Here is a 15,596-nt window from a genome sequence, read left to right as displayed (position 1 = left end):
TCGGCACTCAATTGACCAAAACAGCTTTGTTTTTTTTACCCTTCATTCTTTTTATTTGCATTACTTTCTTTACGATTGCATGTCCACAGCGTTCTATTGCATCTAGTTATGATTACCATGCAGGCTGATAGCCTGAGCATTTCCATCTTCTCTCTTATTCATGTTTGGGCGGTTCAATTGTCAGTTCTTTTTATACAGCAAAAGCTTTAAATGTCCTATATCCTATCTCATTATTCCCTATTCTCCTAGAATGACGCTTTCACCTTATCACTCTAAGTGTGACAGTCACAAATTGACCCCTCTCCTATCTAAGCCCCTCGAAGATTTGCGCGGGGCATCGGGGAAGCAGGGAAGTGGGGTGGGAAATTTCCCTAAGGAGATATCCACAAGTGGAACATAATGCCTTGCATTTCAATTTGTATACACAGTGACTCCTCTTTCGGCTATAGGGAGTTCCCATGCCTGCCCTCCATCTTTTTATATAACTTTTCACATTCTAATAGATACACAGAACACGACTGTACTAAGGTATCTTAAACGTACAGGGCAGAGGTCTCACCCTTGGCAATGGTGCTCGCGTAGGGCTTGATGGCGGCGGCCACCTCGGTGCTGGTGAACTTCTCGACCTGCTGAGGGGCACGGCCGACGAAGGTGCTGGCGTCCAGGAGAGTGTCCAGCTGGGGGATGATGGGTTGGAAGAAGGGGGTGCTGCGGATGCGCTCGATCAGGTCGTTGTCCTTACCCTGCTTCTTGACGTTGTCGGCGGCTTGGTGGGAGAGGACACCTGGGTACATTAGGGTTTTGATTCGGATGGGAAGTTATGAGGGGTCAGAAACTTACGGATCTCTTCGTGGGCGTCCTGACGGGAGAGACCCTTGGCGACACAGGCCATGATGATGTTCTCGCTGAGATATGGTGTTAGCGATATCAATTAGGTTGGTTGGATGTATACTCACGTGGCCATGAAGGGGAGCTCGTCGTTGACGTGGCGCTTGATGACCTCGGGGTAGACAACAAAGCCGGAGGAGACGTTGTCTAGTAGTGGTTAGCTATAAATCGAACCTGTAATAGCTATGAAAACTCACTCAGGAGAATGAGACAGGCGTCAGCAGTCAGGTAGAGCTCGGGGATGCTGATACGGCGGATGGCACTGTCATCCTAGTACAAAGTTAATAAGATATTCTAAACAAATCCCGCAGTATACTCACGAGAGAGCGCTCGAACCACTGAGCGGAGTAGGTATCCAAGCAGTCCTTGGGGAGGTTCTGCAGGTGACGTCCGAGAGAGCACAAACGCTCCGAACGCATGGGGTTGCGCTTGTAGGCCTACACACTATCAGCCAAAAAGTTTCAATCAACACAACGGACAAGCAAACTCACCATGGCACTGCTGCCAATCTGGTCCTTCTCGAAAGGCTCCTCAACCTCCTTGAGCATGGCAAGGTGACGGATGTCAATACCGATGCGCTCGCAGGTAGCACCGAACGAACCAATAGCGTTGGCGACGTCAACGTCGATCTTACGCGAGTATGTCTGGCTGGAGATGATGAAAGCGGAGTTGAAGCCAGCCTTCTCAGTAACAAGCTCATCCAGGCTCTCGACCTTGGCGTGGTCGCCGTTGAAGATCTGCAGGAAAGACGCTTGAGTACCGGTGGTACCCTTGACACCACGGAAGCGCAGGTCATCACGGGCACGCTCGAGGTTGCGCAGGTCCATCAGCAGATCCTGGATCCAGAGACAAGCACGCTTGCCAACGGTGACCAGCTGGGCGGGCTGACCGTGAGTGAAACCCAGGCAAGGAAGGTCCTTGTACTGCTGAGCGAACTGGGACAGCTTGTCGACGACAACAGCCAGCTTGGGGATGAGGATGTCGAGACCGTCGCGGAGCAGGATCAGATCGGCGTTGTCGGTGCAGTAGCACGAGGTGGCACCCCAGTGAATGATACCGGCGGCGGCGGGGGCAACCAGGCCAAAGGCGTGGACGTGGGCCATGACATCGTGTCTGCGGCGCTTCTCCTCCTCGGCGGCAACGGCGAACTCGTCATCCTGGATAAGCTCATGGGCCTTCATCTGCTCGATGGCCTCGGCGGTGATAGGAAGTCCAAGCTCTGTAGCCATGATTCAGTCAATTTGGACGTCTTGCTTCAACTACCTCCGACCTCGGTTGAGGCTAGACTCTCCCGTACCTTTTTGAGCCTCCGCGAGCCAGGTCCAAAGCTGTCTCCATGTGGAGAAGCGCTTCCGGGGGGAGAAGAGGTACTTCATCTCATTGCCTGATCAATTGAGTCTTATTAATTCCGATCTATACAATTTCCGGGGTTGCCCCTCTATTGGAGGGGCAATTGGGACCAACTTACTCGCATAGCGCGAGTTGAGGGGGGTCTGGTAGACATCATTGCTTCCGGACATTGTGTCGGTCGTTGTTTGAGACGCTCAAACGAAGGATTGAGCAACGGGACGGATAATAGGACAGGGACAAGGCAATGTGCGAGCAAGGAATTTTGCTGTAGTCCGATTTTAGCGGGGCTTATCAGTCACGTTATCGGAGATGATCTACATGTCACATGACATCGTACGTTCCTGAATCGGACTAATCGCAAAGTAGAGACTACAACATACACACTTCACAGGATTTATCTTGATTCACAATCCACAGAGACTATATAGGTTTTCCATAGCACATTTTGGTAAGCTACAAATGGAAAGGAAGGTTAAATCAAAAGAGAAGAACTAAAATAGCCGTTGGAACGAAAATACACAAGAATAGTCGGCCGCGTTTGCGTCCTTGTGACGTCTTTTTGGTCAGTGTTTTTAGAGTCTTTCTAAATGTCTTTTTCACAGATACTTTTCCCTTCTCAGTTTCATACACAAACAACAGAAGAAGACATAGAAAGACCTAATTTGTGAAATGCACCTTTCTATGTATAGTCAGGGACCAGGAATCATGACAGACCATGAAAAAATCAGGTGATTATCCTGCCAACTATTCTGCTTGATGGGAGCACTAAACATCTTAGATATCCCTATGTGGCCGGGAATTTGGTAAAACTCCAGCTGAAGACACCATATGATGAACAAACAATAGAAGTCAGAATCATACAGGTCTTTGAACCATTTACCTGTTCCTCTGCAATGGTTGTTCGACCAGTCTACCCTACTACCGTATGGGAAGGTGATATGGTACTGAAACTCTTCGACCGACGTTTTGCAACAGAACTCAGACAAAACGATGAAATAAGTCCTTGGACCTCGGATATCGAACAGAAGTATCATCAGTTCATTCTTGATGGTGATGCAGCGAAGCTTGTTGCCGAGCTGGCTGCCGACAGAGATTTGCCAGGTCGAAATTTTGACACATGGAATTCGTCTCAAGAAGAAACCTATTTACATGACTATATGCAAGGTCTCTACGAGACAGAAACTCAAACATACAACACCCTAGCCGATATGCAAGGGAAAGAGATACCTCGGCTCTTCTCGTGTGTGACAGTGCCTAGCTCTACCCCAGCACAGAATACTCTGCTCAGCGAATACGCCGATATTCCCGGAATCCTTTTGCAGTATATCGAAGGGTTTCCCTTGACAGATATCGCCACATGCGCCCCAAGAGATAGCTGGCAAAGCATCTGTGAGGAAGCCATTCGAATTGTCAATCTTGTCGGTGATAGAGGAATACTAAACGAGGATGTCAAAATGAGGAGTTTTGTTGTGCAAAGTCGCCCGGAAAATCAATTCCACGTTTTCATGATGGACTTTGCGTTATGCGACTTCCGCGAAGCATATGAAGATGAAACCGAATGGGAGGAGTTGAAGGCAAGGCAGGATGAAGAAGGGGCGGTTGGATTCGTTATGCAAAGGAAGCTGCAAGGTGGATTTGTGTACCATCGATCTGCTCGATACAGAGAACTTGATGAGAAATACAAAATAGATGGCTGAGATATGATTTCGATTCTGGTTCCCAAACCTTGCGTAGGTTGGCCAAGAAAATATAGATGGCTCCTAGGTATGTACATGTTTTAATGGCGGGCAATGATCCTAGGGAAATCAGATTTGGTGGTTGTATGCATTATTATGATATTAGCTCGTATAAATGACAGTCCTTTGTGATTGCAATCTTCGCTCAGGAAAATCAAGACAACTGCGCCAGCTGTACCGATAGGCTTGCCTTGTCGTACTTGATGTATTTGCCGCGGCCTTTGTCGATCTCCACATATCGATCGTAAAAGCGGGCATACAAGGGCTCGAGAACGGTCTGCAACTCACGAGTCAGCGAAGTCCGCACCTCGCGCTCCATGTGAAGGGTTTTGTGCCGAGACACCATATCATCGAAGCTTGCGTTAAATGCTTTGAACTTGTCCTTGATCGCATCTTTATCTTTGGACGACAGTGACTTGACGATGGCACTTGAATCCACGTTGCCGCTAGAATTGCGCTGCGCTCCACGGGAGGTATACTGCACATCAAGAAGGTACTGGGATGTTTCCTTCCATGCATCGAGATAGGTAGACGTCGCGCGCTTGCGGAAAGTGTCGATCCGGGCGATACTGTCGGGGGTGCCCAAATAACGTGCCAGCTCGGCGCTCTGTCGGATCGACCGGTCGACCACGCAGAATACGTTGGACAAGAATACACCAAGCGCTGCCTTGGATCGATGGAAAGCGCGACCTCTAGCTTCCAGGGAGGTCATCAAGGCCTCGATCATATCAAGAATGAAATGTGACAAAAGTGTGCCGCTGTCTGGACCTACATCTAGAGGAGCCGAGCCGGCGGTGCTGGACTTGGCACGCCAGTTTCCATCTCCCAAAGATGTCAGGATAGAAGCCAAAGGACCCGAGTATCCTGTCAGTGTGGCCAATGAGCTCATCACTTCCTCCACAAGAGGCACTGATCCACCGTCCGGTGGGAGTGGCGCAGTAGCAGCTTTGCGCTTCGTTTCCTCGAGCAATTCGGAAAGAGACGACTTTGCAGTTTCGCGTACAGGCCGAAGAGCCTCCATCAAGAGGCTCTTCAGTTCGGCGGCCTTGGAATCAATTCGATAGGACATCGCAGTCACAATTTCGATGATTTCAAAAGCCAAGAAGCAGTCCGTCATCAAATTGGCCTTGATATACTGATTGAGCTCACGCAGTGTTTTGGAGTATTCGCCCATAGCTGGGTAGAAGGTAGCCTGCAACGCCAGACCCTGCTGATCTCCAGTGAACATCTGCACGATAATACCGTGCTCAGTAGTTATAAAGGCCTCCAGCGCATTGGAGTAGATACCAATACCATTGGTACCCTGCTTGTAAGGGCCATCGGTGGGTCTCCGTTTAACGGTATTCATGGATGCAATGGCGAGATTCTGTAAGCTCGATGCGATGTATGGTCCTCGTACCTCCGCATACACCTTCAGCGCGGGGTTATCCCCCTTGCCACGTTGAGATCCATGGATGGATGCGGAGCCAACCGCCGAGCACAAGGGCGTCATATGGGAGATAGTTTCTTCGGGTATGGATGGAAAGGGGAGATCTAGTAATGTCGCGCATTAGTTTAGATCCAGATCGTTTGGTCGTGATACGCGTACCTTTGGTCAGATAGTGTAGGGGCTCAACCGGAGTGGCATGCTGGCTCAGTTCTCCTCGTAGCAGTTCTTGAAGTTTTGCGCTTCCGGTGTTTAACAGAGAGTTAAAGTCGGTGATCGCATTCTGATTTGATCGCAGGTTGGTTGTGCTGAGGTCGACCAGCGCCTTTTCAACACGTTTCATCGCCGACAGGTACTGGGTGAGGCCGGAGCTCTGTGGTCTGGAGAACGGTCAGCGAACGACTCGGGGCTGGATATCGAGAGAGAGTAGAAAAACACATACCCTGCGCGAATGATGCCATCTTCTCGGTTCTTTGCATCGAGAGGCTGGCGGAGGCGATCGATGGCGTCGTTGACCTTGTCGATGTTGCTGTTGGTGATTTGAAGGGACTGGGTGTTGCTATAGATGGGACCAATGGCTTCTTTAACAACTTTTCCTCCTGTCTCCAGGCGTACCATGGAGCCCTGTATCTTCTTCGTGAGTCGGTTGAGCTTCTCGAGGTTGGCATATAGGACCTCGACTTCCGCGCTCTCCTCCGCGTAGGCGGTATTCCTTGGCGCCACCATGGCTAATTGTAAATTGCAGTTCACGCAAAATCAATCCAGAGAGATCGTATCACATGTCATTCGGACCCCTCATGTTCTATGAAGGCAAATGGAATGTATTGATTGTCCCCTCCGAGCTCCGTCCAGTGATAAGGAGCTCCGCTACACTAGTCCCAACGAGGCCAGAGGCCCAAGTCCGGCACTGTCACGTGCTAAACGTCACGTGAATTCATGACGTCATGCATCGGGGGCTGTTAACGGGTGGCTTCCAAGAAAAGGCCGGCAGGGGCTAGGGAGTCCTTCAATGGGTCCCACTAGATGCAGCAGGCCTCTTACTTTGCCCTGAGCTCCCCTTCTACAATGGGCGCTGCAAGGGCCACTCGTCTGTGGACGGTACCCCCCGCTGCCCTAGCCGCATACACTGCGGGGGAATGGTCTCAACCCAGACAATCAAGAGCTCAATTCACTACTTCTAGAACACGGTCCAACAATGATACAGAGTCTGGGAAGTCCAATGCGGACGCAGATGGAGTTGGTGGGGAGTGCAAGGGCGATGGATCCATCTGGAACAATATCGGCCACAAGCTCGATGAGGTTAAACAAACCGTTGGCTCCGGCGAGTGGGTAGATGTGGGTAGCCTCAAGGACTACATCATCCCAGATTGGACGCGATTTCTACCGGCTACTGTTAAAAAGCTGCAGCAAGAGCTCTCCCTCTCACCAGGCTCATTGGCAGACGATATCTGGAAGGAGGCACAGGACCCCGACATCAACCCTGAGATTTTCCGCGACGCTGAGGTACGAGTAAGTGGAGATATCTGCGACGAAGAGCGGGAATTTAGACAGCAGCGACAACGGAAGGTTGTCAAAGCATTGTCATCTTACCTCAACATACCGGAAGAGGATATCCACCCCGAAGATGTACCGGTCATTGCGATGTGTGGGTCGGGAGGTGGTCTGCGCGCTCTAGTTGCAGGCACCGGATCGTACCTGGCAGCACAAGAAGCAGGGCTGTGGGACTGTATAACCTACACAGCTGGTGTCAGTGGCAGCTGCTGGCTACAGACCCTCTATCATTCGTCCATTGCGCAGCGAGACTTCGACAAGCTTGTCGACCATTTGAAGAATCGTCTTGGTGTTCACATTGCATTCCCACCGGCAGCTCTCGATCTCCTCACTACTGCTCCGACAAACAAGTACCTTCTCAGTGGGTTTGTGGAAAAGCTGAAAGGCGACCCTGGAGCGGACTTTGGGTTGGTAGATATTTACGGATTGCTGCTTGCAGCGAGACTATTGGTCCCTCGAGGAGAGCTCGGAGTCTCCGACGTGGATTTCAAGTTATCGAACCAGAGAGCCAATTTGATACACGGGGCACACCCGCTTCCCATCTACACGGCGGTGCGACACGAGATTCCTGTCAAGGCTATCGAACACTCAAACGACCAGACCAAGAAGCACGCAACGCCTGAACAGGTAGTGAAAGAGTCACGGAAGGAAGCATGGTTCCAGTGGTTTGAGTTCACTCCCTACGAATTCTTTTGTGAAGAACTCAATGCCGGTATTCCCACCTGGGCTTTGGGACGTCACTTCAAGGCAGGCCGCTCTGAGGTTTCTGCTGAAAATCTCCCCATCCCGGAGTTGAGAATTCCCGGGCTCATGGGTGTTTGGGGTAGCGCTTTCTGCGCGACTTTGTCCCACTATTACAAGGAGATCAGGCCTCTGGTCAGAGGCCTGGCTGGATTTGGTGGAATCGATTCTCTCATCCAAGGCAAGAACCAAGATTTGATCAAGGTGCATCCTATCGACCCCGCGGGTATACCTAACTACGTCATGGGTATGAAAGATCAGCTGCCTGACTCCTGTCCAGAGTCGATCTTTCAAAACGACCACCTGCGTCTCATGGATGCGGGCATGAGTAACAACCTGCCAATCTACCCACTCATTCGACCTGGGCGCGATGTTGACATAATTGTCGCATTTGATGCATCTGCAGACGTTAAACAGGAAAATTGGCTTTCTGTGGTCGATGGATACGCCAAACAACGTGGTATCAAGGGTTGGCCCATCGGCGCCGGATGGCCTAAAAATTCGAGCCTCAAGGACACCGAGAATGCCCTGCGCGAACCAGAGAACATCACCGAGGAGCAATTAACAGAGAAACTCGCCAATGCCAAGAATCACTCTGGAAATCAGCCCGCTGATCAAAAGCCCAAGTCCGGCACAGATCTGGGCTATTGCAATGTTTGGGTCGGCACCACGGAAGAGCGAACCTCGAACGACGAGCCTCCGCCATCCAAACGCCTATTTGATGCTTCCCACAGCGAAGACCACTCTGAGTCCGAGTTTCACCTGATGCGACCAGATGCCGGCATTGCGGTGATCTACTTCCCTCTGATTCCCAATCCTTCCGCACCAGATATCCCCCCCAAACCTAAAATTCGTCCTCGTGCAGCTGCACAGTCCATGCGACAGAATAGCTCCCAAACCAAAGACCCAGAACTCCCCCTCGCTCCACAGCCCAACTCGATCGACCCTGACATCGACGATTTCCTGTCCACTTGGAACTTCATTTATACGCCTGAGCAGATTGATTCTGTCGTTGGTCTTGCAAAGGCAAACTTCTCTGAGGGCGAAAAGCAGACTCGCCGTGTTGTCCGTGCTGTCTATGAGCGCAAGAAATCCGATCGTCTGCAGAAGGAGGCGGCAGAGCATCGGAAGAAGATGGAAGGCTTTGTGCCTCTTTGATTCTGTACTTTTTTACCCCAGTCAACTATCACCGGACCAAACCTGACTCTGGTTGAAGCTATACCATGCCATCGTGAATATAGACGGCACCTTTTTGACACTTTTACCTTGCATACCCCTGTCAATTCCTTTCCTTTTTTTTCCTATTGGGTTCAGCTAGATAAAACCTGGCATATCTAGAGTCCACCCCCATCATGTTCCTAGCAAGCTGCGATATCCATTTATTCATGTATAATACAGAGTAAATGACCTGTGACTGTAATCAAGCATACAAAATAATCAATTCGTGGTATATTCATAAATGCACTATGCACTATGTATTACTTATGCATGTGTACAAGTCCTAGTTAATACTATTTCCCCCCATTCTTCGGATAATTCGTCTTCACCCCCTCAAGATCTTCACTATGCACCTTTGAGACTTTGACCTTCCGGCCCTCATCATCAGTAGTAGTCGTCGTCTCATCATCGCTCCCAGCAAGACTAACACCCCGACTATCACCCGTCTGCTTCCGCAGTCCAAGTTCCTTCTCAATGGCATGTCCCAGTTCCTTAGTCTTGTCCGAGATACTTGCAGCAGTACTTTTCTGTGACGAACTCCTAGAAGGACGCCGGTTCTCCTTCATATCTCCCTGAGGCAGTCCGCGCCAGTCAGGCGGCTCGCTTTCATGAATGGGGTCGCCAGGTTTAGGCTCGCTGATCGGCCTTCCCGCTGCCGGCACGTTATCCTCGCTCTTCTCCCCTTTCCCCTTGCCTTTACTGGCGGCACTGGCTTCCACCGTCTCCGCCGCAGGATACCGCCATACAACTTTCAGCTTGTCTAACGCCCGGATCCCCTTCCTCGCACTCCCCTTGATCCCATCCATTGCATCCCATTCTGTCTCAAAGACGCCCGAGTCGTGCTCGGCTCCGCCTTCGAAGTATGGGTTGAACCATACGTGCGCGATCGAGGTTACCATCGCGAAGCCTGTGTAGGATGCTTTACTGCGGCGCTCGAAGTCGATGTTCACATCCGAGCTAGGAACAATGACTGGCTTGTTGGGTTTGAAGATTATTGCCGAGACACTGTGTCCTTGTGGGGTTGATGAGCCGGAGACGTCAGATCCCGATACCATCGGGGACCAGGTCGCAGACGAAGGGAGTGGGGTTTCCATCTTGGGGTTGGAAATGGGATTTGGCGTGGTGACATCGTGCCCCTTGCCAGCATCTTGTTCCTCAGAAGTCGAGCCCCCATCTTCAACGACGGTACGCTCATTCCGATGGAACAGATGAAAACACTTAATCTTCTTCCCCTCATCCACATACCCCTCCACCGCAACCTTAACCCCATCTCTCAAACCCCAGATATGAACCTCCAGGATCTCCACCGGCCGCTCAACATATTGTTTCCCCATCTCGTTGGCCCATTTATCGATGTACCCGACATACCGCAGCTGGCTAGGAATGCTAACGCCGTTCCCGAAGCCGACCCGCATGCGTCGATCCGTAAACCGCTGCAGCGCATCTTCCTTCTTCCACCCCTCCTGACTGATCAGGTATGCGCATGCGATCGTCCCGCTGCGCCCTTTGCCTGCTTTGCAGTGCACAACGGCGACCCGTTCGTTTTTGTCCGTGTCTGGTGAGTCTGGCTCTTTTTCCTCGTCTAGTCGCCGTAGCCAGTTCCGCATGCTGCCCATTATGTTTGGAATATGCGCAAATGGCGGTGGGTGGTGATCTGGCCAGGGGAAGTGGTGGATTCGTCCGTAGACTTCTGAGTCTGGGTATCCTGTGCCTTCGGCGCGGAATTCCCAGATGCACCAGTCTGTGCCATGTTTTGTGTCGAGGAAGTTGACTAGCGAGTCTAGTGGGTTGCGGTAGGCGCGTTGAGGGTATGTTGCCGATGGACCGGAGGTTGCGATGACTGTGTATTATGTTAATGGGGGTGTGTGTTTTAATGCGGGATTGATGGGTATGTTACTATTGTCTGTCACATAGCAGAGATCTAACCCTGCCTCTGGGTGTTGTTGTCTTGGACCTGCGACTATCTGGCGGAGAATTGATGACTGGGGATATGCCAAGGTTAGCAGTTGGAAGCTTATTGAGTAGAAGCCGACGTACCATTTGCAGGGTGTATAGGTGATTATAAGTTGTTATTCCACCAGAATTATGTATGGGGTGGAAAAGATATACAATCCCAGACAAGACAAGCAAAGCAAGCAAAGCAAAACAAGCACGGGTTATTTTTGAGGCGCAGCGGATGATGTCACCGGGTCAATTAAGCCTCTCCGCACGTTCTACTTGGGACTATTAACCTACTGTTATACTACTATATTGTACAATTTTGTAGCAGATATTGTAGAAAACTCATTCATTTATACATCGTAGAGTCCCAGGCTAAGTACACAAAATATTTCCATCAGAAAAATCCCAAAATTTCCAATTGAACCACAGGTCGCATGCTCATCAAAACAAACCCATTGAGACCATCCATTACATTAAAAACCAGCCAAGATCCTTCCAATCCAAAACCGCCAGAAGTCAAGACTGGTGGAAATTTAGGCAATACCGTACTCCTGAGTAGGCTTCATAACAAACTCAATCGGGTTTTGGTCAGGAACGGTAACATTCTTCGCGCCATGCTGGAACCAGGTTGCGAGAGTATTGTCGCTGAGCAGGGATTTCCAGGTATGGGTGACACCGACATTCCAGTCCGGGTTTTCAGCAGGTGAAACAATGGTTGTGATGTTCTTGTCGTCGCAAGCGACCTTCTTGCTTGTGATGCCGCTGCAGAAGGTGCGGAATTTGGGGGTCATCGCGTTCTCGCGACCGACAATGTCATATTCGTAGACGCAACCACCTTGGGAGCAGCCTACGGTGAAATTGGAGATGCTCCAGATGATGTCGTCGGTGATTGTCTGGGTCTGTAGGGCAGCCGGGCGTGCGGTGGCTAGGCCTGCTAGGACGATTGGGAGGAGGGTGGTGAGTTGCATTTTGGATTATGAAAGTTGTTTTATTTTCTTCTTTTGGAGAGAAGAGGATGTTTAAGTAAACAATTAAGTGGATGTTTAGAATAATAAGGAGGGGAGAGGAAGGGAATTATATAGTTAAAGAGGCGGCTGGCGTTTTACCCTTCCCCGACGGCTGCTCTTGGCACCCGGAAACGCACGCCGATCACTTTCAGGGGAATGTTGTGAATGACCTTTCAATGATTCAATACTGGAACAAAACTTGCTTGATTCCTCGATAGACTTCGAATATTCGAATCAATCGTTGTTTGATATTCACTAAGGTCTTACTTTCCGACAGTTACCCCATGATCGTCATCGAGGTCTTTCAGTCCGACTATTTATAGTACAGGGATCCACCAACAGGGAACAGGGTCTATGGTTCAAGGCCAGGGGTTCTTTTTTGGTCAAAGTAATACGAGAACAGGAAGGGAAAGATAGTTGCTATGATGCTGGGGCAAAATGTGGGTAATACAAGTACGAATAGGCTATAGTACAGAATATATACATACTGACCGAGGTCGAAAGTTGTGTGATATGGCCAGAAAGGGAATTGGCCCTCTGTTCCTGGGGGATTGTGTCGCTTGCATTAGCTGCATATCCCAGGCAACATGCCGTGAAGGAAATGGAGATTCCGATCGAGATTGAAACTTGCCCTCAAAGGACATGGAAAAAATTCTACCACTTTCACTCGGACTTGGTAGAGCCATTGTCGGTGCCACTAGCTTCCCATTCATCCCAACCCTCCTCTCTCATATTTCGCTCAATGGCAAGGCGGCGTCGTTTCTTCTTTCGGCGCTCTTTGTTGTAATCACGTCGCTGCTCATCTGACATGTTCAGCCGACGAACCGCTGGGGGTACAGGGTGGCGACCAGCTTTCTCGTTCGCTTCCCTGTCCTTCTGTTTCTGCTGTAGCTCCTCATCTAGCTTCCTCACGTCGTCTCGAATGAAGGGGTGATACTGCAGTCGCATCGCAAACTCGTCCACAGACCCGGCACAGATCTCACGAATTTCCGCTTGCGTTTCAGGGCTGAGTCTGGTGTCCCGCTTCATCAAGTCCTGGAAGTACATGAAACCGGACCGGAAATTCCCCGCATCCAGACACATCAGGATGATAGACTCAAAAGTAACGCCGTTCGGTACCACCCCAAGTGACGCCATCTCTTTCACCAGGAACATGCCCGATTCGCGGTTGCGGGCCGTTCGGCACATCCGAATTAGCGCGTTGTACACTCGGACATCGGCGCCCTCGGGGCATAACGTATAGAGCTCTTTGTAGAACCCAACGCCGTCATCCACCACGGATGGATCGTCATGGGCATCATGTTCACAGAGATCCGCGATGACACGCACAGAGTCGATGGGAATACTTCGTTTCGCATTCTTCAACCGCTTCAGAATCTGCCATGCCTCCCGACGATCAACTTTACTCTGTATCATGTGCGCAAGGACACGCTCCGTAGAACTATCCGCCAGAGGAATCTGAGCTTCATGCATGGCGCTCAGCGCTTCAAACGCAGCAGGCAGATCACCCACTGCCACGTGCGTCTCAACAAGTCCTTCATACTGTGTGCGCTCGAGCGGAATCCCGCTCTCACGGAGGTAACGGAACACAGAGCTCGCCATCTCTGTATCACCAGCCTTTGCAGCCATTTTCAATACGTCATCGCAAACTTCAATGAGCGGATGCATGTAGCCCAGTTCAACCATCCGGCGCCACACGTAGTGCGCCATGGGGTAATGGCCCTGACGTCCTGCCTCGGTCAACACGTGCATCCAAAGCCGATGGGTCATGTCATGGCCCTGGTCGACGCGCGCACGCATCACGTTATACACCTCATCCAATTCTCCATGGTCGCAGAGCGTGTAGACAATTATACTGTGTAGCCAGTTTTCCACAAATATATCCTTGCGCTCCATCAATGCAACATGCTCGAGCGCGAGCTCGATTTGGTTCTCGCGGAGAAGACCAGCCGCCACAAAATGCCATCCGGCCGGGCTCAGCGTGAGCCACCGGTCTCGGAGCTTGTTGAGGATTTCCTGTCGAAGGAGGTAGTCCGGATGTACAGCGAGAACCTGTATTGAAAATTAAACAGTAAGCTTCGCTGTTCATATATAGCTTGGTTCAACTGGATAACCCACCTGCAATGCACCGTGGAGTGTACCAGAGTCCGCGGTGATGCCGTTATTCTCCATTTCCTCCAGTAGACCACGCACAAGCTGCGGCGAGCCCCTCTCGTTATCGGTATTTGCAAGGATCAGCGCCTTGTAGTGGCGAGCATTCGGCTGGACATGGCGGTCCCGAATGAGTAGTCGCAGGATCTGCGTTATGTGTCGAATGTTCGGCTTGTTGTCCATTGCATATTGCAATCGAGACTCTAGCCCTTCGTTCGTTTTTCCTAGGAGGTCGTGTTGGACCTTATGTGTTCGTGTGTATAGCGGGCCTTTTCGTCGTGTAGGCGGCCCGGCGTATGTTGGATCCGCAGATAGGCGAACGTCGCGGTATTCATTATCGTGTGGCTCCCGTGGTTCGCGCCGATCATTGTGATATGCTGCATCATATGGGACTTTGAACCCATCGCCACCCGAGGTGTTGTAGCATCGGCGCGAACCCGAGCTCGGGCTAGAAATCGCAGGTAGTGTATATAGACTCGGATTTCGTCCCTTGGACTTCGGGAATGCTGTAGATCGACTGAGGCTCAGAGATGTGAATGATGGACACAGAGAGTACCATAGCCCGTCGAGGACTAATGCCCGCCGCGACATATCCGCTTGTGGCTAACTGATCGGAAGCTTAGCCTCCGCGGATTTGATCTGGAGTTTGATATCACGTGACAGTCCCGAATATTCGCTTCTTGGATTGCATGGGGTTTACAGAGAACTAAGTAAGCCTGGTTTGGGTTTTTGGAATATAACATTTAGAGGTAGTTTGTAAATCGACCAAGTGACCCAGATGCCGTGAAAATACAGAGCCAGATACGCCACGGCCATGCTCGATCAAACCGTTCCACCGAGCCTTCTGAGCGACCTTACCACCGTCTCCTCCGGGGGTATCTCGTTTGCCGTCTTCTTAAAATCATTGATGCAGAACAAGCTTATGTCTAATTGGGGCCGCCTCGTCCCCGACCACGTCCACCCCGGCCGCCACCACCACCACGACCACGGCCGCGGCCACGATCACCGTCTCGCCCGCCGCGACGGCCTTGTGGTTGGTTCTGTTGCTGCTCTTTGACAATCTCGACAATCTCTTCGGGAACTCGTAGGTATTTGATCTGGTGGATTATTAGCACAAAACCCGAAGAGCGGGGCTGTGGCTTCATTGCTCGTTAGAGGGCTTACGTTGTTGCCCCGGATGTAGACTTCGGGTAATCTGAAGAAGCGGTCGCCTTCGGGACTTGTCTGCACTACCTCGCGCAGAATCAGGTTCATGAAGTTATCGCACGTAACCAGGTGGCCGTTCAGAGTTTCGCCGTTCTTGAGTTCCACCAGCATGGGGTGGCCCTGTGCGGCCGTGAGGAGACCGAGAGGCAGCTGATCAGAAATTGACTTAGTATAGGTCCCGTAACGGGCGTTTGGGTAAAGCTGGAGCTTACCATTTTGGAATGCGATCGACGAGGTGGGTGAAGGTGGGAGAGTCAGTTGGCGCACAAAGTTGAAAGAGCGCGGGTCGCTGCGTAGGTCCAAAGTCTGCGACTTATGGATTGTATAGCGGAATTAAACCCTAATGAAGGGGCCTGTTAATTTGTCTGGGGATGTTGAGCG

At 50.9% G+C, this 15,596-nt stretch overlaps 7 protein-coding genes across 7 annotated transcripts; 2 read left to right on the top strand and 5 right to left on the bottom strand.

The window, feature by feature from the left end:
* Positions 1-533: 533 nt before the first annotated feature.
* Positions 534-2,408, bottom strand: ade13 (adenylosuccinase ADE13; the record flags this gene model as incomplete). The annotated part of the gene is made up of 8 exons (XM_016739459.1): positions 534-784; positions 841-905; positions 957-1,035; positions 1,086-1,158; positions 1,209-1,325; positions 1,380-2,107; positions 2,186-2,272; positions 2,357-2,408. The coding sequence occupies 8 exons, from the start codon at positions 2,406-2,408 to the stop codon at positions 534-536; spliced, it is 1,452 nt and encodes a 483-aa protein (XP_016599369.1).
* A 723-nt stretch (positions 2,409-3,131) lies between these two features.
* On the top strand, positions 3,132-3,935 carry PEX2_021830 (uncharacterized protein; the record flags this gene model as incomplete). The annotated part of the gene is made up of 1 exon (XM_016739458.1): positions 3,132-3,935. The coding sequence occupies one exon, from the start codon at positions 3,132-3,134 to the stop codon at positions 3,933-3,935; it is 804 nt and encodes a 267-aa protein (XP_016599368.1).
* A 193-nt stretch (positions 3,936-4,128) lies between these two features.
* Positions 4,129-6,126, bottom strand: PEX2_021820 (EXO70 family protein; the record flags this gene model as incomplete). Its single annotated transcript, XM_016739457.1, has 3 exons — positions 4,129-5,507; positions 5,563-5,780; positions 5,843-6,126. 3 exons carry the CDS (start codon positions 6,124-6,126, stop codon positions 4,129-4,131), a joined length of 1,881 nt encoding a protein of 626 aa, XP_016599367.1.
* A 339-nt stretch (positions 6,127-6,465) lies between these two features.
* Positions 6,466-8,850, top strand: PEX2_021810 (putative phospholipase A2 (PlaA); the record flags this gene model as incomplete). The annotated part of the gene is made up of 1 exon (XM_016739456.1): positions 6,466-8,850. The coding sequence occupies one exon, from the start codon at positions 6,466-6,468 to the stop codon at positions 8,848-8,850; it is 2,385 nt and encodes a 794-aa protein (XP_016599366.1).
* A 353-nt stretch (positions 8,851-9,203) lies between these two features.
* Positions 9,204-10,950, bottom strand: PEX2_021800 (putative phosphatidylinositol-3,4,5-trisphosphate 3-phosphatase; the record flags this gene model as incomplete). Its single annotated transcript, XM_016739455.1, has 3 exons — positions 9,204-10,750; positions 10,808-10,892; positions 10,948-10,950. The coding sequence occupies 3 exons, from the start codon at positions 10,948-10,950 to the stop codon at positions 9,204-9,206; spliced, it is 1,635 nt and encodes a 544-aa protein (XP_016599365.1).
* A 434-nt stretch (positions 10,951-11,384) lies between these two features.
* Positions 11,385-11,819, bottom strand: PEX2_021790 (uncharacterized protein; the record flags this gene model as incomplete). The annotated part of the gene is made up of 1 exon (XM_016739454.1): positions 11,385-11,819. One exon carries the CDS (start codon positions 11,817-11,819, stop codon positions 11,385-11,387), a length of 435 nt encoding a protein of 144 aa, XP_016599364.1.
* A 702-nt stretch (positions 11,820-12,521) lies between these two features.
* PEX2_021780 (pentatricopeptide repeat protein) lies at positions 12,522-15,430 on the bottom strand (the record flags this gene model as incomplete). Its single annotated transcript, XM_016739453.1, has 6 exons — positions 12,522-13,910; positions 13,977-14,612; positions 14,803-14,903; positions 14,962-15,106; positions 15,174-15,365; positions 15,428-15,430. The coding sequence occupies 6 exons, from the start codon at positions 15,428-15,430 to the stop codon at positions 12,522-12,524; spliced, it is 2,466 nt and encodes an 821-aa protein (XP_016599363.1).
* Positions 15,431-15,596: the final 166 nt, after the last annotated feature.

Source organism: Penicillium expansum (assembly GCF_000769745.1).
Source record: "Penicillium expansum strain MD-8 chromosome Unknown contig58, whole genome shotgun sequence".
Taxonomy (NCBI): Eukaryota; Fungi; Ascomycota; class Eurotiomycetes; order Eurotiales; family Aspergillaceae; genus Penicillium; species Penicillium expansum.
This window is presented reverse-complemented; position numbering and strand designations above follow the sequence as displayed.